This window comes from Salvia miltiorrhiza, chromosome 1 (assembly GCF_028751815.1).
Source record: "Salvia miltiorrhiza cultivar Shanhuang (shh) chromosome 1, IMPLAD_Smil_shh, whole genome shotgun sequence".
Lineage (NCBI taxonomy): Eukaryota > Viridiplantae > Streptophyta > Magnoliopsida > Lamiales > Lamiaceae > Salvia > Salvia miltiorrhiza.
Window position 1 is genome coordinate 73,871,333 of NC_080387.1, and position 27,130 is coordinate 73,898,462.

The window sequence follows — 27,130 nt, forward strand, 5'->3', positions numbered from 1 at the left end:
TTTGTTATTTTATCTATATACTACGCGAAAAATATTTTTATGTTTATATAAAATTGATAACAACTCAATTAATTATGTTTATAAATATAAGAAAAAAATTAATTTAATTGAATACGTTTGAGTTAAATATTGAAAAAAAAAAGAAGTATTCAAAATAATAAAAATTGATATTATGAAAAAGGCAAAAAAGGAAAATTACATAAAAAGAATTAAAAATAGATTTATTAGAAAAAGATGAAGGAGGATATAATTTTTTTCAAAATTTTAATCTTTAAATAAATATAACATTTAATTTCAATGCATAGTCAAATTTCACAATTTTAGAAAAAAAAATAAGAGATAAAGAAACAAATGCTATAATTCACAAATAAACCTTTAATTTTATTATAACTTCAAAATTACCACTCAATTTTGAAATTAATTTGAAATCATTTTAAATTGAAATCTTGAAATTTTAATATAGTATAAATGTATAATTCTAGTTTATTTTTTTTCCTTTATGGAAAATTGTGAGACTATATTTCTTTCATAAGTTTAATATGTTATATATATTTTTTATTCAACTTCTGTAAATGAGGTGTGCTATAGTTCATAGGGAAAACTAAAATCCATCAACGTGATAAACTCAACTTTAAAAATGTTGGAAAACTTATTGAATATTCCTTAAGCCATATTAGAATTTTAATTGAATTCATTAATTATTTCAATATTTCGACTTCTTTATTTATTTATTAACAGTATGAAATAAAGAAATTTATAGGTCACGTCATGGTGGACTCGAATCCAAAATATTTGATCTTAATAATTAATTACTTTACTGTTTGACCAACACACATTTTTTTCAATTTTTCAATACAAGAAATGGGGCAGGGGTACGCGAATATTGTTTTAAATTGTGATTTGTGAGTGTCAATTTTATTTCGACCAATTTTAAATACCCAAAATTGTTTATTTAGCTTTATTTTCACATAGGGCCACAAACTATTTAGAGCCAGTAAATTCGCAAAGTTTTAAAATTTTCAGATGCTTATCACGATGTTATCAAACATATTTAAATGTTTATCACGAATAAGGCAATATTCTCATGCCCGTAGGTTTATTACCATCACCTCATCTCCATTCCCAATTATTCTTCTATTGCGACTACTAATATTCTCATGCCCGTAGGTTTATTACCATCACCTCATCTCCATTCCCAATTATTCTTCTATTGCGACTACTAGCAGTACTGAGACTGCCGAGAAGCTGTGCTAAAGATAATAGTAGCAGAATGTTAATGTTTACTTGGTTTTTGTTAAGTGGTGTCATTGATGGTTTATTGTTAGGTGTGGTCCGTGTGGATATATATGTATTCATGCATTGATTAATCATGGATGATCTCATCAGCAGAAACTTGTTGAAAGTCGAAAAAACTAATCACATGGGAAAAGTTAAAATATGTTGTGTTCATGATATGATACGTACATTCTGCATATCCATAATTTAGGAGAAAAATTTATGTTAAAAAGTTAAAAGATCAGCAGAAACAGGACCTTTAGTTTCTACATGGTCTACATGGCGTATCTGTGACTCATCATAGTCAAAATCGAACGACTAATAAAGTTCGCTTATTTTATTAAACTTTTCAAAATCTTAAATCAAATGAATCACAAATTTAAAATGGTGGAATAGTTTACAATACAAAAGTGGCCACATTGGCCACTGACGCGTCATATGACAATAGTATGATAGACCGGTTCATGGCGGTAATTTTGAAGGCCGATGGAACTATGTTTAAAATAAAAGTCCACAAGGAAGGGTAGAGAGAAGGGCGAGGCCAAGTTCGAGCCTATTGATGGAAAGCCAGATTTCTTATTGCAATTCGTATTATTGGCCACATTTGTGTTATAAAATATCTGCCTTAAAAATTACCGCCATGAACCAGTAAAATGTAGAAATTTGTTAGATGATGCCATTTGTTAGGAAAATGGTTTATTATATGAAGGTGGCTATATATTTTAGGAAAATGGAAATATTTGTGAAAGATAATGGAGTAGAATGTTAATGTTTACTTGGTTTTTGTTAGGTGATGCCATTGATGGTTTATTGTTAGGTGTGGATATGGATTTTGTTACAACGGCGAAGCTCAGATGAACAAATATCTTCACTACTGCAGTAAGTGAAGATATAGCTAGATGACCGACATTTCAATGTGGAGCTCAGATGAACAAATATCTTCACTTACAACATATTTTCACTACTGCAGTAAGTGAAGATATAACTGGATGACTGACATTTCAATGTGGATTGCAAATTACTCACGGTGGCATCTTTTATTATTTTTATTTTCCTTCCCTCTTCTAGCTGCAAATAGATTCAAGAAATACTTGTTCTCTTAAGCTTCTTGATGAGCATGGCGGCGTCGACATTGCCGGAAACGGTAACCTTTCATTGCTCGAAATCTATTTCCGTGCACACAAAAATGATTCACCATTTCAGTGTGAAAGTTCAAACAAATATATATATATATATATATATATATATATATGTATTCATGGATTGATTAATCATGCATGATTTCGTCAGCAGAAACTTGTTGAAAGCCGAAAAAACTAATCCTATGGAAAAAGTTAAAATATGTTGTGTTCATGATATGATACGTACATTCTGCATATTCATAATTTAGGAGGAAAATTTATGTTAAAAAGTTAAAAGATCAGCAGAAACAGGACCTTCAGTTTCTACATGGTCTACATGGCGTATTTGTGACTCATCATAGTCAAAATCGAACGACTAATAAAGTTTGCTTATTTTATTAAACTTTTCAAAATCTTAAATCAAACGAATCACAAATTTAAAATGGTGGAATAGTTTACAATACAAAAGTGGCCACATTGGCCACTGACGCGTCATATGACAATAGTATGATAGACCGGTTCATGGCGGTAATTTTGAAGGCCGATGGAACTGTGTTTAAAATAAAAGTCCACAAGGGAGGGTAGAGAGAAGGGCGAGGCCAAGTTCGAGCCTATTGATGGAAAGCCAGTTTTCTTATTGCAATTCTTATTATTGGCCACATTTGTGTTATAAAATATCTGCCTTAAAAATTACCGCCATGAACCAGTAAAATGTAGAAATTTTTTAGGTGATGCCATTTGTTAGGGAAATGGTTTATTATGTGAAGGTTGCTATATATTTTAGGAAAATGTAAATATTTGTGAAAGATAATGGAGTATAATAATAATGTTTAATTGATTTTTATTAGGTGATGCCATTGATGGTTTATTGTTAGGTGTGGATATGGATTTTGTTACAACTGTGGAGCTCAGATGAACAAATATCTCCACTACTGCAGATGAACAAATATCTTCACTACTGCAGTAAGTGAAGATATAGCTGGATGACCGACATTTCAATGTGGAGCTCAGATGAACAAATATATTCACTTACTGCAGTAGTGAACTTCACTTACTGCACATCTTCACTACTGCAGTAAGTGAAAATATAAAAAATATAACTGGATGACTGACATTTCAATGTGGATTGCAAATTACTCACAGTGGCATCTTTTATTATTTTTATTTTCCTTCCCTCTTCTAGCTGCAAATAGATTTAAGAAATACTTGTTCTCTTAAGCTTCTTGATGAGCATGGCGGCGTCGACATTGCCGGAAACGGTAACCTTTCATTGCTCAAATCTATTTCCGTGGTGTAAACACCTGCACACAAAAATGATTCACCATTTCAGTGTGAAAGTTCAAACAAATATATATATATATATGTATTCATGGATTGATTAATCATGGATGATCTCGTCAGCAGAAACTTGTTGAAAGTCGAAAAAACTAATCACATGGGAAAAGTTAAAATATGTTGTGTTCATGATATGATACGTACATTCTGCATATCCATAATTTAGGAGGAAAATGTATGTTAAAAGGTTAAAAGATCAGCATAAACAGGACCTTCAGTTTCTACATGGTCTACATGGCGTATCTGTGACTCATTATAGTCAAAATCGAACGACTAATAAAGTTCACTTATTTTATTAAACATTTCAAAATCTTAAATCAAATGAATCAAAAATTTAAAATGGTCGAATAGTTTATAATACAAAAGTGGCCAAAATGGCCACTGACGCGTCATATAACTATAGTATGATAGCCTGGTTTATGACGATAATTTTGAAGGCCGATGGTCTGTCTCAATCAGGATTAAACAAAATGTTGTTAGCCCACATAAATTGCCAAAGAATACTACACCAAATCTAATTTTGTTTCTTGCCGTAAGTTTCATCAAACTTTTAACATTCAAAAACTTAATTATATATATTTATAATTAATTTCTCCCTCCCTCCCACTTCAAATGGCCCAAAACCATACTCGGATTTGATATACTATGTTCAAATGAAGGACCAGACATAGGGATAGAGAGGGGATTCTGGGTATGGAACCCACTGAGCGATAAATATGTAAAGATACCTATGCCTGAAGCTTATCTGCTGGAGTGTAGAAAAATAAGATTTCTTCAAGAGTCCGGAAAAACTACTTGGGTTCCTACGAAAGAGAGATTTGGAATATGCACTAGTAAAGGATTCAATTTGGCTTTGGTAAGTGTTGCGACTTGCAACCCTTCAAGATAGTCGTCATCTATGAAGAGGTTAGAGATTACACAGCATCAACACAAAGTTCCCATGTATACACCATCGGGGAAGGTGTGTGGAGGGCTATTAAGCCCTTCTCGTTCATGTTTCGATTCGAGACGGACACCCGACCCGCGTATTTCAATGGTCGTGTCCATTGGATTGCAGAATATTTTGCTTCAGAACATTCTCCCGATAACGGTTGCAAGTTTATGACTTTATTATGCGGCATCTCATCTAATGGCCCAATGCGCCTCTATCTCCACGCGTCGACACTCCACTCTTCGCCACTCGACGGGCAGCCAAACTGAACCCTATTCGTTCCCGGATCTCAATGCCCGTGTGAGAGAGCTCTGGACTTTTTTATATGGAAAGATAGCTTCAATTAGGACCTTCGTGTCTCCAACAACGACATCGGAGTTGGAATCAGACTCTGTATTAATCCAACGTTAGTAATCAACTCCGCGCACGTCGTCGGACGCGTCGTCCCCATTAACAAATCTGACTATTTTGATCGAAATGGCCCAAATGACCCTATGGCAAGATTATGCGTAGAATGTCCGGTCGGTCGGGCAGAGGATGATTAATTAGAAGGCGTCGTGGCTGTTGGACGACGGATTAACGTGGATCGAGTATGATCATTTGAGGTACCAGCGTGGCCCTCATTCGGCGCACTCGTCTGTTTTCGCGTGTGAAGAGAAGGTTGGGTGCTTAAGAAATGTCAGCCCTTAGTTCAACTTGAATGGGAAGCTCGTGTCCTTTGGATCGTGGAGAATAAGAGACGACCCTGATTTGGTTGATCAAGGGGTCTTTCCATGTTATATCTTTATTTCATGTTATATTGAATTAATTAGAGAAAGCGTATTTTTTTCGCAGTGTTATGTCGCTTTTCAGTCAATGAAACTTTTAACTTGTTTAAGACAGTAAGCTTATATAAATCGCATGGGATATTACATACTGTTCACTTTGTAGAGTTCTTGTTTCCATTTATATCATTTTACATGGTCTACATGGCGTCTATGTAACTCATGGCATTTATGTGACACATGCATGGTTGTTTATTTTATTAAACTTTTCAAACTATGCGTCAAAAATTGATTTTGGTCAAAATTGTCTACATGGCGTCTATGTGATTCATCGGAGTCAAAATTGAACAACTATTCGAAGTATGCGTGAAAAATGAATTTTGGCCAAAATTATTTACATGTCGTCTATGTGGCATTGACATGGCCTACAATGTCCGTGTAACTCATCGGAGTCAAAATTAAACAACTAATAAAGTTCGTTTATTTTATAAAACTCTGTAAAGTATGCGTAAAAAAAGAGGCCAAAATAGTCTACATAGTGTCTATGTGCTGTAATTGGTTGGGGTGAGTAATAAATTATAGTGGAGGAACTTTGTTTATACAATTGGATTATCAGTTGCTACTTTAGATTGATAAATAAAGTTGGAGGCACAATCTTGAAACGAATTCAGCAAGATGCAACATTTACATAACCATTTTGAATTTATGGCTACATTATAAATGATTGACAATTGATGATAAAAGTGATAAAATGGGCTACACCATAATACATTTATAGTGAGTTCAATGAAAATGAGTTGCAAGACTCTTTAAAGAAAAAATAAAAAAATGTAAATGGTTATAAATTATTATGGAAATTGAGACCAAACACCACCTATAATTTCTCAACAAGTAAATTTGAACATTTGCACTTGTGAATAAGCTGCTTCTCAAGTTACCAAGATAAGACTTATAAAACCAAAAAGCATACTCCCTCTGTCCCACAAATCTTGACACGCTTTCCTTTTTGGGCCGTCCCACGAATCTTGACATGTTTTCATTTTGGGTAATAATTATTATCTTATCTCTCCTACTTTATCACTTTTATTACTCTCTCTCTCATACTTTATCACTTTTATTATTCTCTCTCCTACTTTATTAACTACACACTTAAAACACTAATCTACAACTCCTTAATTCCCGTGCCGAATCCAAACTTGTCAAGATTCGTGGGACGGAGGGAGTAGTTAAAAAAGTTAATAAGCTACTCCTCAAGTTCCTAGGACAAGACATAAATAAAATCAGGCAACACAGTTAAGAAAGTGTATAAGCTGCTTCTCTAGTTCCCAAGACAAAACAAAAGACATGACAAATATCTTAGGGTGAGAGCAAATAAAGTGCTTCTTTTTCATATGATTGTTAACGAGTAATAAGAACTCATAAGTTTAGCCAAAAAAGCCTCTAAGTAATATCAAATAGATATGATAAAAGCTTAATACTACATCATCTCAATGATCTATTAGTTGTGCAAATACTAGCTACCTAACCTACTTAGATTTTCTACATGCAGCACGACCATCTACTAGGCTACTACGACTTGGGGTCAATTAAATAATCTCATCGCCGTCGCTAATCCATCCATTTCCTGGAACTCTGCTCACCGGTTGAGGGCATAGGCTGGACCAAGATCAACATCTCTTTGTGCTTTTCGACATCCTATGTAATGGGAAACCCAACTATTAGCTAACATCAACTATAAGATATACAAACTTGAAGATCATAGCTAGAAAAATAGCAAGTTGAATTGTAGTCCTCGATGACGAGGAGCACGAGCGAGTTGAATTGTCTGGTGATAATGAAAAGAGAGATGATGATCTTGTTGATCTTGTGGAACACGTTGTATTAGTGCTCGCTCTCTCTCTCCCCCCCTTCTCTCTCTCACTCTCTCCTATTGGGTGACTTTTTGTGGCCGGGGATTGAAAATTGTTAATGTTATTGAATTCACAGTCAGATTTATGAATTCACAACTTTATGTTTTTGAATTCACAATCAGATCTATGAATTCACAACCAAAACTATAATTCGCATCCAGCTCGAGGAATTCACAACCGAAACATTAGTGTTGGTTGTGAATTCGAGTTTTAAAATAAAAATTCACAATCAATTTGATGGATTCACAATTGAATGGCTAGTATAATTAGTTGTGAATTCAAGTTTTAAAGTTCGAATTCACAACCAATTCTAGCTAGTTGTGAATTCAAGTTTTAAAGTTTGAATTCACAGTTAGAAATAGTGGTAGTCGTGAATTTGAATTTGCGACTATAAATAATTGTATTCGTGAATTTGAGTTTTAAACTTTTAATTTACAACCACCACTATTTATAGTTGTGAAATCAAACTTTAAAATTAGTGTTAATTGTGAATTCGACTTTGTATTGAATTCGTGGATAACTTTTAAGTTTTTTATGTAAAGGGTAAAATGGTAAATGTGATCAATTTTTAATTATTTTTTTTTATTTTAGTAGCCAATTTTTATTTTTACTATTCCAAAATATGTAATTAAATACTACTATATTTTATACAAAAAAAAATTTAGATGAAATTTAGATATTTTATTAGATCACCACATACACTTTTTTAGAAATTAGAAATAGATCATAATAGATGATATAAATATTTAGATTACAATTATTTTGGAAATTTACATAAATAGTCACCCAAACATAACTATCAAAACGAGAGTGGCCAATAAAAAGTTAAGAATAGTTTAATTTATGTAGCAATATTCCATCAAATCAAACATTTAAACAAGTCTTAAGCTTATTACAACGTGCATTTTATGATCATCAAATCAAATTAATTATTATACCAAGACCAAGAAAGTGGACTGTGGACCATCAAATACAGTTTGTCCATCTATTTATTATTTTAATTTATCTAAAATTTTGTCATAACATATTAAGTTTATGTATATATTAATAACATCTTATTTGTATTTGGGCTTAAACTGGCGGCATATAATAGAGATTGACCGTTGAATAAATTAATTATTTTTAAGGTCAATAATAGAATTGCATCTGCAGTTTATAATACAAAAATGACATTATTGTATGCTTATGGTCAAATAATATAACTTGCATTACGATCAATCGCAACTTGCTCAATCCTTTTGATCACCTAGAAAAATATTCATCATTTGTGATGAATTTGTCTAGTTAAATTTGTCGAAACTCATGATGTGTGCATTATTATAATGTTACATTAATGGGAAAATATGTAAATTTGGAAGGGAAAAAAACCCCCTAATTAAATTGTTATGTCCAAAATATCAAACCTCACTAATACATTGATGTAATTAACGAGTTAAATTGTATGTATGTGAATTTTTTTTTTATGTGGTTAACCTTTGCTTAGTCCGTCAAATAACAATTATGCGTTGACTTCAATTGCATTAGAACCTAAAAACAACAAAATATAGATAAAACCTCCCTAATAAATACTCCCTCCGACCCGTATATATAGGCTTGTTTTTCTTTTTCAGATATTCCATTTATATAGACTTATTTCAATAAAAATGAATAATATTTTTTTACTCATTTATTATTATATATATCCATATTTAATTATTTAATTTATTCCAACTTTAATACATTTTTAAATACTAATAAATGTGGGCATATTAGAAAGTTTACTTATATATTTTCATTTCTAACGATTTTTCTTATACATTTTACTTAAAATAAGAACGCTTCTTAAAATATAAACTAGGAACCATTTTCAGCCCTTAGATCATCAAGATCTACGGTTGATTCATCATTTTGTTGGATAAATTCATGGTCCTGAGTTCGAATCCCAAATGTAGCAAAAAATCATTTTTCGCAATTCATACCTTTATACAGTTTATTCATGCGTGTTATACATAAAATTCATGCTTTTTTGCTGGTTCGTAATTCTTAAAATAAGGGTGGTTTATTGAATAACCGCCCCCTATATATATATGAGATGAAGGGACTAGGGAGTACTATGTCTAGATTCAACCAAACTTTAAAAATAAAAATTATTTATTTATTAGCTTTTCATGAAGTTCAATTCTTTGCACAAATTTGACCAATTGATGTTTTACATATTCCAGTTTATCTTAGCAAATTTTGTCTCTTTTTTAACATAATATGAATTATTTTTACAAGTAATATATACGTATGTCGATGATACGACGTCATTTCAATGGTGAAATTTTGAAAATGTTGAAATTCTAGAATTAAAAAATAGTCATTATTGAAACTTTTTGAAGATGGTATCCAAATTACATTATAATAAAATTGTGATTTAATTATTTATCAATTAAACTCTTATATATGGTGGAGTACAAATTTGAGTAGAGGTTGATTAGAAAAAGTCCAAAAGATGGTGAAATTAAACCAATTGGCCACTTCCATTTATTGAGTTATTGCATACGCCACTTCACACGCCCACCAGTCCACCACCCCTCACTACATTCTCGATTTTTTCTTATTTTATTTTGGTACCAATCATCTTTAATTTATTAATATTTCACCATATGTCGTTTTTATCGTTAATTTTTGTGACTAGGTACAATTGTACAATTTTAAATGCAAATTTGTAATATATTATGAATCCAGTGTATCCAACCTAATTGGTTTACGAAATCAATCATGCAAGTTAAATAATATTTTTTTTTTCGCATCTCATTTTTGAAGAAAGAGTTCAATAATTTATTATTGATCGATGACATATAAGCTCTCGTGTCACTTCACCATTTATACGTGTACATATGTGGTGATTATTGATACGTTAAAATAATTTGGGTGTTTTATTATAAGATAAATATAAATATAAATATAAATATAAATATAAATCGGATTGCTCGGTTTTGTTATTTTATTATAGGAGAAAATATTTTATTGTGGGGGTGTAAGTGGTGCTTGTTGTCTAGTTTGAAGTCACTTAAATAATCAAGGGAAATAATATTTTTATATTGGAAAAGTTATAATTTATGTCTTAAATTACTGTTTGTTTAAATAAAATATTCCAAATTATTGACAGTTACAATAAAAGAGATGAATTATCTGAAAAACTAATAAAAATACTTTGAACTGTTAATTAATAATAACAATAAAATACACGAGCTATATAGAAAATAAGATTAACGAATTTATAACGTGACTAGCTAATATTCAAAAATAACATGCATGTTTTTTTTTATGATGTCAGAATATTTGGACCGCTTGGAATAATTCTCCATAAACCAAAAATAGGGAATTTTATTAGATTAATAGTGGATGATAAAACGTGAATCTTTAATTGTTTGAAATCAATTTTAAATCGATTTCAAATTATTGGTAGCAATTTTGCAAATTAAGAATAAAAATGTCACTATTTATGCATAATATATTCAAAATAAAAAATAGCTTTAAAACCTGATATTTTTATTTGCATACATTTTTTTTTTATCCCTATTCCTTTCCGTTTTCTGTTTCCTATAACATTATTTCTTAAAATCAAATATTGGTATGAATGTAAAATGAAATAAAATCAAAATTGACGCAAGTATTAGACTTTTCCTCACAAGGCAAAATTATCTCGCACTAATATTTAGTTAGGAATTTCTCTCTCAAAAAATAAAATAAAATAAAATAGTTAGGAGCAGTATAACTGTGAATGTTCTCGTCAAACGCCCAAAAAGAAAATTTGAATTTTCGTAAACGGTGGATCCTCATTTTTTAAATAATGTGATTTTACAAATTTCAAGTGTTAATTAAATATAATTTTAATATATTATACTCCCTCCGTCCCGCGAAGCATGACACACTTTTCATTTTGGGTTGTCCCACGAAGCATGACACGTTTCCTTTTTTGTCAATAATTATTACATTCTCTCTCCTACTTTATCACCTTTATTATATTCTCTCACCTACTTTATCACTTTTATTACCTTCTCTCTCCTACTTTATCAATTTTATACTTTATTAATTACACACTTAAAACACTAATCTACAATTCCTTAATTCCCGTGCCGAACTCAAACGTGTCATGCTTCGCGGGACGGAGGGAGTAGATATTCTGAATTATTATATCCAAATATTGTTAATGAACAAAATATGCAATACAATATGACAAAACTAATAATATGTTAAAATGTTAAGTGGGAAATTAAAAAGTTTTCGCATTAATTCCATTTCCACCCACTTTTCCCTCACTAGAATTACATTGACAGTTTTCAAATGGTAAGTAAGTTTAAACTTTATTAATTTGTTTCCTCTAATGCACACTTACAAAAAATATGTACCATTAGTTGATTTTTTTCTTGGAAGTTACAAATTACAAGAGGTATCCGAAGACAATCATTAATGCAATCCGTATGCAGACGAGACCTCAACACCTTACAACGGTGGAAAAACATCACCGCACGCAGGCGAGCCGAGAACGCCCTGCGTGTGGGACCAACAAACAATCAAACAAACAATAATACATCATTACCTTAAAGTGGGAAAACATCGCCGCCAAGCGGGATCGAACGCAAGACCTCTCACAAATGAGAGTTTTTGGATGCCTCAGTTTTACCACTAGAATAAGTAATTATGAATAAACATTAAAACTTAAAAAACATATACCCCAACATTAATAAGTAATTATGAATAAAAAGTTACAAATTAATTGTTAGCAAATAACTACTCCCTCCGTCCCTGAAATAAGTTCCTCTTTTTCCTTTTTGGGACGTCCCCCAAATAAGTTCCTCTTTCTTTCTTTCTATTTTTGGACAACTACCCCACCACTAATAATACTTTATTTATTCTTACTTTTCACTTTTTCACCACTCTCAATACTAATTATAACACTTTTTCACATTTTCACCACTCTCAATACTAATTATTACATATTTTTCTCCACTATCAATACACTTTATCACTTTTCCTTAAAACCCGTGCCGTCCCCAAAGAGGAACTTATTTTGGGGACGGAGGGAGTATAATTTTTTAATTCTATTGCAAAAATAATTTAATGTCAAAAATCAAAATTAGACAATTAACCCTAGAATTACTCTCTCTCACACCTCGCGCGTTGCGATTCCGTATTGGAATATTCCTTTTCAAAAACGAAAATACTCTCTGCTTCTCTCTCTCTATAAATAAACCCAAAACCTTTGGAAGCCGACGAAACACAACAACTTGACTGCGAAAATATCATGTGCGAGAGCCTCAAACAAAACTACCAACTCTGCGAAGAGCTCGGCCGCGGCCGATTCGGCGTCGTCTACCGCTGTTTCTCCACGGCCGCCGACGATTCCTTCGCCTGCAAATCCATCTACAAGCACTCTCTATCCGACGAAACCGACCGCCGCTGCCTCGACGCCGAACCGAAGATTCTGCACCTCCTATCCGGCTGCCCTAACATCCTCCGCCTCCACGACGTCTACGAGGACGACGACCACGTCCACCTCGTCACCGATCTCTGCGACGGCGGCGATCTGTTCGACCGCATCTCCTCCGGCAATCGCTTCTCGGAGCCCGACGCCGCCGCGATTCTGAAGCAATTGATGGCGGCGATCGCGTACTGCCACCGGATGGGGGTTGCGCATAGGGATATCAAGCCGGACAACATCCTGTTCGACTCCAGAGGAAGGCTCAAGCTCGCCGATTTCGGATCGGCGGAGCTGTTCGATGTTTCCGAGATGAACGGGGTGGTTGGAACGCCGTACTACGTGGCGCCGGAGGTGCTGATGGGGAGGGATTACGATGAGAAGGTGGATGTGTGGAGCGCCGGCGTGATTTTGTACATAATGCTCGCCGGCGTGCCGCCGTTCTACGGCGATGGACCGGCGGAGACGTTTGAGGCGGTGCTGCGCGGTAATTTGAGGTTTCCGTCTAAGATTTTCCGCTCGGTGTCGCCGGAGGCCAAGGATCTATTGAGGAAGATGATCTGTAGAGATGCTTCTAGAAGGCTCTCCGCAGAGCAAGTCCTCAGTGAGTATTCTCTCTGTACATTCCATATATTAGATCTCGCAATAGAGGAATCAGGAATCCATCAGCTATTATCAGTTCAGTAATTTTGAGGCTAACTTCATTTTGATGTCTAATTTCAGGGCATCCATGGATCATAAACGGTGGAGAGATGTCATCCATGGCGGATTTAAGCTAAATCGTTTCTCCTGTTGCTGGACTAATAGATAAGATCTGATCACCGAGCTGTACATAAAGGCGGCGGCGGCTAGCCCTGCGGCGGTGGTCGGAGGGAGAGACAGAGGAATAATGTATAAGTTCTACTGTATGTTATACGGCGTAGTAGATGAATCCTTCACCCTTTTTTGTAGAGGAAAATGGCAGAGCCCTGTTTTGGATCTGTGGCCTTGCATCATTTTCCTCTGTGGTGATAGATTTGAGAAAAAATATGGTAAAATATGAATAAAGTTTGCATCTAAATCTGATTTAGGTGTTGAGTATCTTCTCTTTTCCATGCCTTTTGTGTTGTTTTTTGTAATATGAGGTCTGAAGAAATGAAGGAGAAACTTTGTTTGATACTCTCATGCTTTTCTTGTTTCTTATTCAAAGTTTGGAATCTTGATTTTCATCTTTATATCTCTGTCCTTAGCTTTTTCATAGTGGAGTATATTTCTCCACCAATTTTGCATTTGATACTGGGCTTGATAACATATCAATAGATTTACAATCAGTTCTCAAAATAAACGAGTTCATATTTATTTGATACTCTCATGCTTTTCTTTCTTGTTTCTTATTCATAGTTTGGAATCTTGATTTTCATCTTCATATCTCTGTCCTTAGCTTTTTCATAGTGGAGTATATTTCTCCACCAATTTTGCATTTGATACTGGGCTTGATAAATTACAAGACATATCACTGGATTTGCAATCAGTTCTCAAAATAAACAATTTCATATTTTTCATGAAATTTTAAAGAGTGAGAGAAAAGATTCTCTTCGGAAACAAAAGGGCCAATCTACAGGCTACAATTATTGCAAGAATTAGTTTTTTTTTTTTGGAAGCACGAATTAGTTTTTAAAATATTGTAATAATGGTATGCTTCACCATAGAGGTTTCGATATTTTTTATGTCGGCCTATACGGCCGCCCTATTTTTAATTAGGATAATATTGCTTAATAGTGATGGGAATAAATTGAAGTGTTATTTCTAGTGTTAATGGATAAATTTATTATAAAAATTATTCAATTTTAAGTGAATATATGAAAAACTTTTTTGTACGAGGGTAGATAGAAATTCACCTTACTAACTGTTTGTAGACAGGAGTTCACCTTACTGTTCGTAGATAGGAGTTCGCACAACTTGTTGTGCCTTTGGGGACATGAAAAACTCTTTTAAGTTGATAAAATTTGTATGGAGATCAATGAAATAGTGTCACACTTGCAATGTTTACCTGACGATAAATCAAGTAGGCTACGAATAATTGATAAGATAGTCGATTCACTATATTTTTATCAGACGATAAATAAATAGCTGACACACGATAATCTATCGACTAGTTGAAATCAAGTAGCATCGTTTACTTACTTTATTGTCTGATAAAATACCTTTCGAACAATAAGCGTTAAAGTGTCAGTTATTGATTTACACATAAATTTTATTAAATTCAAGGGCCTTCACTTAAAATTAAGTAGTTTTAACATGTTTTTATAAAAGTGGATGTTTTTACATACCAATATCAACTTTGAGTAGTTCTAATATTAATTCTTATTGGAGTATTACATAAATGAATCGTATTCAAAATTGCAAAGGGAAAGTGAAATTCAATACCACTTAAATGAAACTCAACTATACTTAAATAAAATTAGCAAAAATGAGTTAATGTATTTTCTGAAGTAGGCGACATGAATTTACAGTGAAATACTTTTGCCTATCCCATTGTAGAAATTAGGTGTAAAAAGTAGAAAAAAGTGACTAAACGTGACATTTGAGTCACGTTCAAACTCATTATTTCTAAACGTGGAAAAAAATGTTATACTAACTTGATAAGCAGCCTGACTCTTTTTATAAAATATGGAGAGTTATTTGGGAAACATTGCTACTTCAAATTGGCTTATTAAATGTTTGACTATAGTTTTATATAATTATTTTAGGTTTTCAAGAGATGCCTTCCACACATTAAGGATTTTGCTTAGCTGTTTGAAATTTGAAACCAGTGACACATTTTAGTCAAGAAAATGAACTCACTTTTTTCTTTTCTTTTTTTTCTTTTTGGTTGCAAGTTGTTGTGAAAAAGAAAGGCAAAGCCCATGTGATTCGGTTGAGGGAATATTATTAGGATATGCTTTTGGAGTTTAACTTTGTCTGTTGAGATGTTGACCCCATCAAAACCATCACTTATCATCCCTTCTTTATTTTTTTATCACAGTCACTTCAAATAAAGTTTATACTCCCGACATAATATGCTTTAGATGAGATATTTTTTTTGTCACAAAAACTCCTGAAAAATCGATTTTATGGTAAAATCGACTTCATAATGACACTACTTGAGTGTCATTTATATGTTCAAGTAGTGTCATTGTTAAGCTAATTTCATCATGAAATCGATTTTAAAGGAGACCATTTGTTTTTTTGTTGTGTTAATGGTAAAAGAATTCATTTTTAATGTATGAGCTATGGAAAGCTTTCCAACATGCTCGTGAAATAACTGTGTTCGAGTTCTGTCATGTTTGGAGAAGTGCCAATTGTGCAGTAGATACTTTAGCTAATTATGTTGTTCATTCTAGTGTTGATACTTTCTGGAATTCGGGTTTTCCGACCTGACTTCTCGACATTGTTCACACATATTTTATAAAGTGATTCATCTTTTGATTCCATTTTTTTTTTTTTTGTAAAACTATGAAGTTTGAGTATGTTTGATTTTAACCTTTAATAACATATTATGCGGATGGATATTTGAACTTTTAATTGCTTCTTTAACTATGTGAATAGTATTCGATCACATATGTAGATTTAAATTAGGGTACATTCTACGTGATTGTAATTATTTAATTTTTTTTTTGAAGTATGAAATGACGTCGTTTAACATTTATTAGCCACATCAGCTAGTTATAAGTCATATAAGATTAAAATGTTGTGTATGTGGCCCAATATTATTCGCGTAGTTAGAATAAATACCTCTTGTAATTCGACAATAAAATATTTATTTTTTCAAAATAGGAAGATAGTATATAAAAATATAGCTTCTCAACCCGAATTGAGGAATCCATTAAATATGATGCAAAATCGATCTTGTTCTATTTTTTATTGAAAAAAAAAATGTATGAAAAATATGAATCAAAGGTTGAAGAATGGGACTAGGGGTGGAAAATCGGGTTGCGGGTATCGGGTATACCCTCACCCGTCCCGATACCCGCGCGGGTATCGGGTACCCGATACCCGCAAAATTCGGGTGGAGGGTCGGGTGCGGGTATCACATCCTCAAAAATTGCGGGTAGAGGGTACCCGCGGGTATACCCGCGGATACCCGCATTACCCGCAAATAATATTATAAAATTAAAATTAAATAATTTTATTAGATTTTACTTTTAGGAATTAACTAATTAAATAATTTTATTAGATTTTTGTGAAATTAAAATTAATTAATTAACTAATTAAATAATTTTATTAGATTTTTGTGAAATTAAAATTAAAATTAAATAATTTTATTAGATTTTACTTTTACATTATAAAATTAAAATTAAATAATTTTATTAGATTTTTGTGAAATGCGGGACAAAATACCCTCCCGCGGGACGAAATACCCTCCAGCGGGACCAAAAACCCGCAAAATTACAACTAAAAAAAAATCGCGGGACTGTGAGGGTACCCTCATACCCGCAGCGGGTATCCGCTGCGGGTATTCGGGTACCCGCATCGGGGAAGAGGGTCGGGTGAGGGTGCCATTTTCGGCAGTTTTCGTCCCGCGGGTACCCGCATTTTGCGGGTAGGGTACCCGCGGGTACCCGATTTTCCACCCCTAAATGGGACAGAGAAGAAACCCTTGACATGCGACATATAGAGAAAAATTTATTCAATCACATAGTTTTTGTTTTCTAGAACGTGGTGGACTTGGGACTTTCTAGTAAACTGCATAATTCATAAAGACATATTTATTGTTCAAAAATCTATAAAATTGTGTTATTGTTTCCCAAACTAATCCATCCTTTGACTAAAAACAATAATTTAATTCATCCTACCTAAACCTTCGTTAGTGGTGATGTTATTTGGATCAATTTGATCCGGAGTAAATTTTATACTATATATATATATATATATATATATATATATATATATATATATAGGGAATGACTAAAACAAGAGCATTTATTAAAATATAAAATAAGAATTATTTTCAGCCTTTAGATCATCAAGATCTACGGTTGATTCGTAATCATGTTAGATGGATTTATGGTCCTGAGTTCGAATCCTAAATGTAAAAAAAAATTATTTTTCATCATTCATACCTTTAAAAATTGTTCTTATTTTTTATTTTAAGAATTGTTCTCACGGTAGCCCACCCCTATATATATATATATATATATATATTGGGAATAGAAAATTCATTAAATGTTTGTATTCTAAATACAAATTTTGACTGATTTTATTTATATTTACATATATAGTATTTGTTAATTAAATAATAACTCATTATTAAATTTGCTTTAAAAATTATCATTAAGTAGCTATTTTTATTTATTTTTAAATGATAATTTATTTTAAATTAAAATATAAATTTTTTCATTTCATTTTAGAAATATGTTGAACTTAATTTAATATATATATAAAATGGTAAAATTTTACTAGGAATAATTAAAGTAAAACACATTTTTCTTTTTAATATTATAATTATTTCATCCTCATTAATCCGAATCAATTTTTGATCTAAATAGATTTACTCAACTAATAATACTATTGCATCAAAATTAACGCTATTTTGAAGTTCGCTGACAAAATTAAACACTAATGATATGATTGTTTAGAGCTTACAATAATTTAATCTAACATCTTTTCCAACAAAAAGAGAGGAAATTTCTCATCATAACAATATATATATATAAACATGTTTTAGTGTAAATAAAATACAAATAAACATGTTAATATCTAATTATTTAATTTATAAATTATACTATTAAATGAGTTATGTATATTTGTATTATCAATCAAATTAATCGACAGGTTTTCAACTCCATTGAAAAGTAATATTACCACTCTATTAAATAGATCATGCTAAGACCAATTTAATTTATATCCCACCATCGAATAGCGTCATCTCTTTTCCAACCTATTCGTAGCATATTAACTTCAATTAGTTGAGCAAATGATATCGTTTTTATGTTATATAAAAATTAAATATTTTAATTATCAGTTAAAATGTCATATGATAATTTTTTAACGTTCATATAACATTAATTATTATCAAAATTTTAATTTGAGCTAAATTTTATGATATTGAAAATTTATGTGTTGATTAACTAAAAATAAATATTAATTTAAAACTAAAATTCAAGTACGCTTCATATATTTATAGACACTTAATAATTTAGAATTTGTTGATAATTATTAATATAAAATAGGATTATTATTTAAAACATAATCCAAAATTTGACTTCATGGTGAGCTTTTAGCTCGACTTTATATTGTTCAGTTTATAGTTCGGATCAAAATTTTGAATAACCGAAGTGTGACGTGGCTCGTCAGAAGTTGATTTAACAATTATAAAAAAATCATATTTTTTTTTTCATCTTCACATGATCTTCCAAATATCTAATTTTACATCAGATTAAATTTGAAATCTTGAATTAAATAATAACGTTTGCACGTGAGATTTAAATTTAAATTATAAATTGAACAACGTAAATAAACTCACGTTATATTTATAATTTTTATAAACTCAATCTAAAAAATCACCATGAAATTTAAAAAAAAAAAATTATTTTTCAATAATAACTATACAAAATACTCCCTCCGTTCCACTCTATCTGTATCTGAGACTCTTTCTATTTTGAGCGTCCTGCTATAGCTGAGACTTTTTTTTTTTGGGTAATTTTTTTTTCCTTTTTAATTTTTCACCTACCTACACATAAAATATACTCCCTCCGTCCCTGAAATAAGTTCCTATTTTTTCTTTTTGGGACGTCCCCCAAATAAGTTCCTCTTTCTTTCTTTCTATTTTTGGACAACTACCCCACCACTAATAATACTTTATTTATTCTTACTTTTCACTTTTTCACCACTCCCAATACTAATTATAACATTTTTTCACCTTTTCATCACTCCCAATACTAATTATAACATATTTTTCTCCACTATCAATACATTTTACCATTTTTCCTTAAAACCCGTGCCGTCCCCAAAGAGAAACTTATATTGGGGACGGAGGGAGTACATTTTTTAATTTTCGTATCCCAGAAAAAGGTTTCACTCACTGTGGGACGGAGGGAGTATGATAGACTAAAGACAATTGATCTATACTTTATATTTGGGAAATTGTGAAGATGACACGAATATTGTGAGTGATTTGTGGGTCACATGGTTTAAGATAAGAATAAGATTTAGAAAAGAGACAATGGTCCAGCAACAGTAACAGCCCATGTGGGTGTTGATGTGATATGAGAACTGAATTGAGGTGGCGTATTTGAGAAGACAACGTCTTTTGCGGTGATCTGAGCCATGACGTATCATTTTTAACTTTAACAAACTGCATTCTTCACTCTCCATGCCTTCTTATCATCCAACAACAAAAAAAATAAATCATCCAACAAACTTTTTTGTACTATATAAAGATACATATATAAATACTCTTCTTCGTGAGAGGTGTTAGGTTTAATCCCGTCTATGTGTGGTGATATTTTCCCATTTTAGATGGTTTTGTATTTTCGTCTACGTGCGGTAGTGTATTATTTGATGTTGAGATCCCACACATGGCGTTTCTCATCTGCGTGCGGTGATGTTTTTCCACCATTTGGATGGTGGTGAGATCCCGCCTGTATGAGAGTTGCATAATTGATTGTATTTAGATACCTTTTGTAATTAAAAAAAAAATGTATATATATGATTCACAACTCACAAGTAATTTTATTTCAAGCATGTTCATGCATATTAATATTTTGAATTTGTAGATTAATTTATACTACCACATCTCTATACTAAGTATTTTAAAAAGTTAAATTGATGACAATTTTATAAATAAAATTAAATTAAAGGATTGTTTGTATGGTGGCAATTTTACAATTAGCATAAAATTATAGGTATTATTTGTAATCTCTTTTTTACCTCTTAATTTCCTATAATTTTATTATTTATACTCATGAAAATATGTGTAATAATTTTTGTATGAAATTAAATTAAATATGTCATTGAAACAAAACCAAGTATATATGAAAATGATGAAAATAGATAATATATGAAAAATATGTGTAAACATATAATAATGTTACATTACATATATCAATATCTTTATCTATATATAAAACGACTTTTGGAAAGTAGCATAATTATGATATATTCAACCCAGTTGCAAATTTTCATTTTCGAAAATTAATTTTATGAAACATGCCTCAATCGTGCAAGATATAATTCTTAGATTTTTTAACGATTAATCCTAAAACAAAAACGTATCACCAATTCACCATTATTGAATTTTTGTGATGATATATAGTTGAGTTAATAGTAATATTGAAGCGTGAAACATGGTGATACGATATGAATAGCACCAAATCACCATTCCCAACCTTAAAAGTTAAAAACGTGTTTCAAACTCCGTCTCCAACGGAAATTTCGAATTCGGTGCAACTTCTATATAAGTTTCAATATAGTAAACCTCTTCTTCTTCTTTTTAGGAGAAATACATTTATTTTAATGGAGTTTTGATAAATAAAATTAAGCATCATTTTAAAATTATAATTTTAATGTGATTTTTAAAATGTGACGAAATAAATTATTACTCCCTCCGTCCCTGATATAAGTTTCTCTTTGGGGATGACACGAGTTTTAAGAAAAAGTGGTAAAGTGTATTGATAGTGGAGAAAAATATGTTATAATTAGTATTGAAAATGGTGAAAATGTGAAAAAAAAATGTTATAATTAATATTGAGAGTGGTGAAAAATTGAAAAGTAAGAATAAATAAAGTATTATTAGTGGTGGAGTAGTTGTTCAAAAATGGAAAGAAAGAAAGAGTAACTTATTTGGGGGACATCCCAAAAAGGAAAAAAAATGAACTTATTTTAGGGACGGATGGAGTATTATTATTTAATTATATCCCCTCAATTTTCTCCGATCGTCGAGGTATTGAGCTAAGCTTTACGTGAATTAGTAAAGACGACATTATTTTTTATGAGGCCTAAAGGACTCGTTTCGTATAATTTTAATTAAAAGGTTTCTCAAATCATAGAAGGACTGCATCTTTAAGTTTAATATGCACCGTAATTTTTAATATTTAATAATTTTATTGTAAACAACGTCCTAACATATATGAATATTAAAATCTCTAACTTCAACATTACATTTTCTATTTCCTATTAAATTAAGTGAAAGAATGCCCTATTTTTTTTTTTTTTTACTACACTGGATTACTTATTTATCTAATTAATGCCGGTTCAACTCTGGTACTTAATTTTTTAATTGATTGAATCAAAGAGTGCTAATAAGTCCTCTAAATGGGATTATGAATATAAGCAGTCACGTGATGTAGGCAGAAAAAGTGGCATGCTAATTTTTTTAACACTTTATTTAAATGAACAAATTTTAACAATTGTGAATTAAGTAGGAAATTAATTTAGGACGGCGTGCATTGAAACTATAGTACAATAAAATTAATGATTGTGTACCACTCAAAAAGATGATAATAGTACCTAAGTGTACCATTTATGATAATATTATAATGTGAAATTGATAAGCTCTCTTTTGTGGGCAAATGACACATTCTAGAGAGATGAATGTGAATTGAGCCATGTGCCAACTGCCAAAGTCACATTTGAAAAATCTAGATTCTAGATGCATCCAAAGGAGCTACCACTATGTTCTATTTTCATACACCTTTTTTTTCTTTTCCTTTATAAATTATGATGAGAGATTTAGAGGGTGTCTAGCCAAGGTTATTTTGGACAATTCTATCATCTTCAAGTCTTCAACATTTCATAAGAAGTTGTAAAAAGATTAATTGATTTTTACCTCATTCACGTATAATATTTATAAAAAAACCAATCTCATAAGTAATTTACTCTCTCTGTGTACGAAAAGTATGACACTTTTATCATTTTTAACATCCACAAAAAATATGTCACTTTCTTTTCATAAAATAACTCCACATTTTACCTTATCTTTTATCTTTACAATTTTCAAAAATCTCTTATTTACAAAAAAAAGAAATCACATTTAATTCAATTTCAACCACTCATTTTATATAATTGTGGGTTATTTCTTTGCTATATAAAAGTCGCCACCAATTTTACTAATACATTTGCCCACCAAGTGTCATATTTTTGATGAACACATGAAGTATTAACTACTAATAAATCATCCTTGATGGCCCATTTTTATACTTTGTACACGTCTTTTAATATTTTCTTAAAATTCATTTTTTCTCATTCACATCACTTATCATGAACGGATGGAGTAATATTTTTATAATTTGTAAATAATCAAGATAGTAGATGGTCTATCCCCAAATAAATATTCAAGCTGTGGGAACTTGTGTTTGTAAATAGCGAGATCTAGGGTTTAAATTCGTCACTATCTCTTCATCCTTCCCTCAAGTTAATTTTTTTTTAAAAAATAATGGATAGAGAGAGAGAGAGAGATAAAACTGTGACTTGATAAAAGAGAGAGAGAGAGAGAGATAAAAATCGAAATTTAAGTATATTTTGTGTATTTATAAATAATTAACCTTTATTTGAACTTAAAATTTATATATTTATACACCAATAATTCAAAATACTTCTACTAATAGCAAAATTAAGTTGTTTTTCTTTTGTTTTTTTATTTTCACTGCACCTAGGAAAATAAGTTAGTTGCAACAAATTTCACTCTGCAGCCTTTTCAGGTCGATCCATATAACAAATTCAAACCAAATAATTGGAGCCTACTTATTTAATTTGATAAAACCTCATTTTCAGGGAGAATTAATTATACCTTTTGTAATATACGACCGACTTCTCATTTTTTTTTAATTATTTTTCATTTCAATTTGTTGGACCAGTCAAATCAATGGTCCACTTCTGGGAAATAGTGCCTCAATCCACACGTAAAGTTAGTAGAATTCTAATGTAATTTGATTTTTTTTTTAACTATGTAAATAAAAGTATAGTAATTTAGATCTAGAAACGAAAATTCGGAGATCCAATTAAAGTAGAATAAAATTACAAAGAACTCTATATGTGCTAATGAAAGCATGAAAAATTATATTTTAAGAGAAAAAACAATGGAAGAATAACAAAAAATGTCATAATGTCTAAACTTTTTCCCCCATAATGTCACATTCTTTTAATTTTATTAATCAAAATTGTACACAATATTTTAATATTTTTCAATAATGTAACATAGCATCAAATGTCTTTGCGAGCATCCAAATGTAATGTGGAACATCTGTCTCGCCACTTCATCATGGACGATATTATTTTTATGAGGATGTGGCGAGGGCATATGTTCTGCGCCGCATTCAAACGATCGTGTAGGAATTCTGATGCTATTAAATTGGTCTTATTATTGAAATATTGTGTACCTATTTGATAATTTTTTAAAAATGTGTCACTATTAAAAAAAAGAATTCAAACGAGTGACATTTTTTCTCAGGAAAAGAAAAAGATTTGTCTTCAATGATGCATTTGGGCTTCATTGAATCACAGGTCACAGGCTTCATTGAGTTTGAAATGATGTATTTGGGCCGAATATAATGTTTTTTTAAATGGACCTAAATTTTGTGAAAAATATTTCACATCATCAAACTGTTTGAGATAATCAATATGGGCCACACAGCCCATATGAATAAGAAGACATGCTACGACTATCAACTAAATTCTAAATCAATAAATTAATTTTGTTCCTTCAAGAAAAAAAAAATTGTAGAACTCTCATTTTAATTCTTAAAATATGGTCAAATTTGTCTGCATGTGTTGGTCTAATAGTAATGTGATTAATACCTGAAGATTGAGACCAAAATTCTAAAATTTAATTCACCCTTACACGATCTTTAAGTTTCATTCTAACTCTGCACACATTTGTGTTTAAAACAATATATTAAATTTTAAGTTTCTAAATTTGATTATTATTTGAGTAAAATATGTTTTACTCCAAACTTCTTAGCACGACGGCCGTGTGGGTGTGGCCTCCTTCCTCTTTCCCTTTTTCGTGGCTATTAAACACGTATTGTACTCGAGAACACAAAAAATACGATTTTTTATTCATATTTTAGTGTTTTTTTTTTAATTTTTTATTTATTTAAGTTGATTATATATAAATTATTAATTTAAAAAAAAAACTCATTTAGCACATCAATTTAAAGCTATTCAATTAAACTTTTTTTCTCATTTTATTATCTTGCCCATTTGTGAATTATTATTATTATTTTCTCATTTTGTTATCTTACTCATTTTTAGTTATAACTAGTACGCCCGTCCGTGCAATGCACGGCAAGCATCGAAATTAAAAGATATATATATATATATATATAAATTAATAAATAAATATAAATATAAAAGAGAATAAAAATATAAGCAAATGTTAAACATGTTTTAAAAATAAAATAAAATAATCAACATCAATTACTCAATGAAAACTCAATTTTGAATACGTAAATTTTCAATTTTATATAAATTGTAATGATAATTATAGGTTTTAAATAACTGAAAATTATTTGATAAAATTAGTATTACTTATTATTATTACTATTATTATAGAGTATTACACATCATAATAAATAAATAAATCTTTTCATACACAAACATAAATAAAAAATTATATTTGAAATTATATTTTTAATATGTAACTAATTATTCATCTAAAAATTTATATTAAAATTAATACAAAAAAATTATTTTACAGAGTTATATAATAAACCAATATATTTTCCTTCACCTTTCTTAGATTCTAAACTATTAAAATTAAAAAAATATGTGAAACAAAAAATATGGTATCTACTTATTTTCCCTTTTAGAACAAAAAAATAAAAATAAATACATATATAGAAAAAAAATTAGTAGAAAAAAGTAAACATTTCATTAAGGATGGAGGGTTAAAAAAATCATTAAAGAGAGTATAGAGGAAAGATAAAAAAAATATTTTAAAGTTTTAAGTTACCATAATTTATTTATTTTACATTTATTTTTTATAATTTTGAAATTTTAAAATTTCTTAAAATTTTTATTAAATCGTAGCAAAAAAAAAAAAAGTTACAAATATATCTATGAAATCATACTTAAACATGTTATGCACAAAAAAAAAGATAATAAAACCGAAAAACAAAAGACAATAAAAAATATTTAAATGAAAAGAAAATAAGTAAATGATAAAATGAACTAAAATAAGAGAGATGAGAGAGAAGACAATTTAATTAGAAACTTTAAATTTCAATATTTTTATTATCTTAAATCTATATTATATCTATTATATATCAAATTAAAGCTAATCTCATGATTTTTAATTTGATATGTATATTAAATATTTTATTGTTATTACTCAAATTAAACGATTTTCAAAAGAAAGAAAGAAAAAAGTGAAAAACAATAAAAGAAAATAAGAAAAGAAGTTTAACTTGGAAAAAAGAAAACTGCTCCTACACCTAATTAAAACGTGGTAGAATTGATTGAATTAAAATATAATTTAATAACTGAAATTTAAAAAAAATAACTGAAATTTTAAATTATGGCTGGAAAAAATAGCCGTTAAACTGCTCTTTTATATAATATATAGATTTGAAATGATATTACATTGTTATGTCGAAACATCACATGCCGCCAAATGTGGTCACCATCAGGGGAGGGGCGGAGCCAGGCCCCTAAAGACAGGGGGCAAAATATGATAAAAAAAAATAACTTTTATAAAAATTATATAATAAAATATTTTTACAATAATTCCCTACGATTACTCATATTTTGAAAGCGACGTAATATCAGCTCATTAACAATACTATATAATAACAAAAAAAAAGTATTTAAAATAGTTGATTTTGTATACCTTGTAATCCTCAAGTTGAAAAATCAATTGTGAAGATGGCAGATAGAAGAATTCTCAATTTGATGATGAATATATTTTTTTCGTTCAGCAGACAGCAGAAGACAGACGACAGAGACGGAACAAAATTGAGAGTGAAAAACTAAAAATACGGTAATTCATAGGGAGAGAAACCGTTTGATATTTCCTTTTGATACAAGGAAACTTGTGGAAAAAGATAACAATGATTTATCTTTCCTATATATCTTTTTTTTTAATTTATTTTTATCTTCTCTCTCCAATCCATATATAAGGTATATAACAAAAAAAAAAGAAAGAATCAAATTTGATTAAGTCTCATCTGCAATGTCATGTGGTTGCCCCTTTTTGCTCAATTTTTTGGTGGGGCAAAGATATATATATATTTTTATAAGTATACATATATATACATGGTACATTGGTACTACTAATTTTTTTAGGAGGGGCAATTGCCCCACTACCCTAAGATGTAGCTCCGCCCCTGGTCACCATCATAGGTACTCAATATATTGTGTTGGAGAGGTGGATAGATAGGACTAGTTTACCT

General features: G+C 30.5%; 1 protein-coding gene across 1 annotated transcript; it reads left to right on the top strand.

Moving 5' to 3' along the window:
• Positions 1–12,548: 12,548 nt before the first annotated feature.
• Positions 12,549–13,940, top strand: LOC131006084 (phosphoenolpyruvate carboxylase kinase 2-like). The gene is made up of 2 exons (XM_057933227.1): positions 12,549–13,386; positions 13,506–13,940. The coding sequence occupies exons 1-2, from the start codon at positions 12,609–12,611 to the stop codon at positions 13,559–13,561; spliced, it is 834 nt and encodes a 277-aa protein (XP_057789210.1). The 5' UTR covers positions 12,549–12,608; the 3' UTR covers positions 13,562–13,940.
• The last annotated feature ends 13,190 nt before the right edge of the window (positions 13,941–27,130 follow it).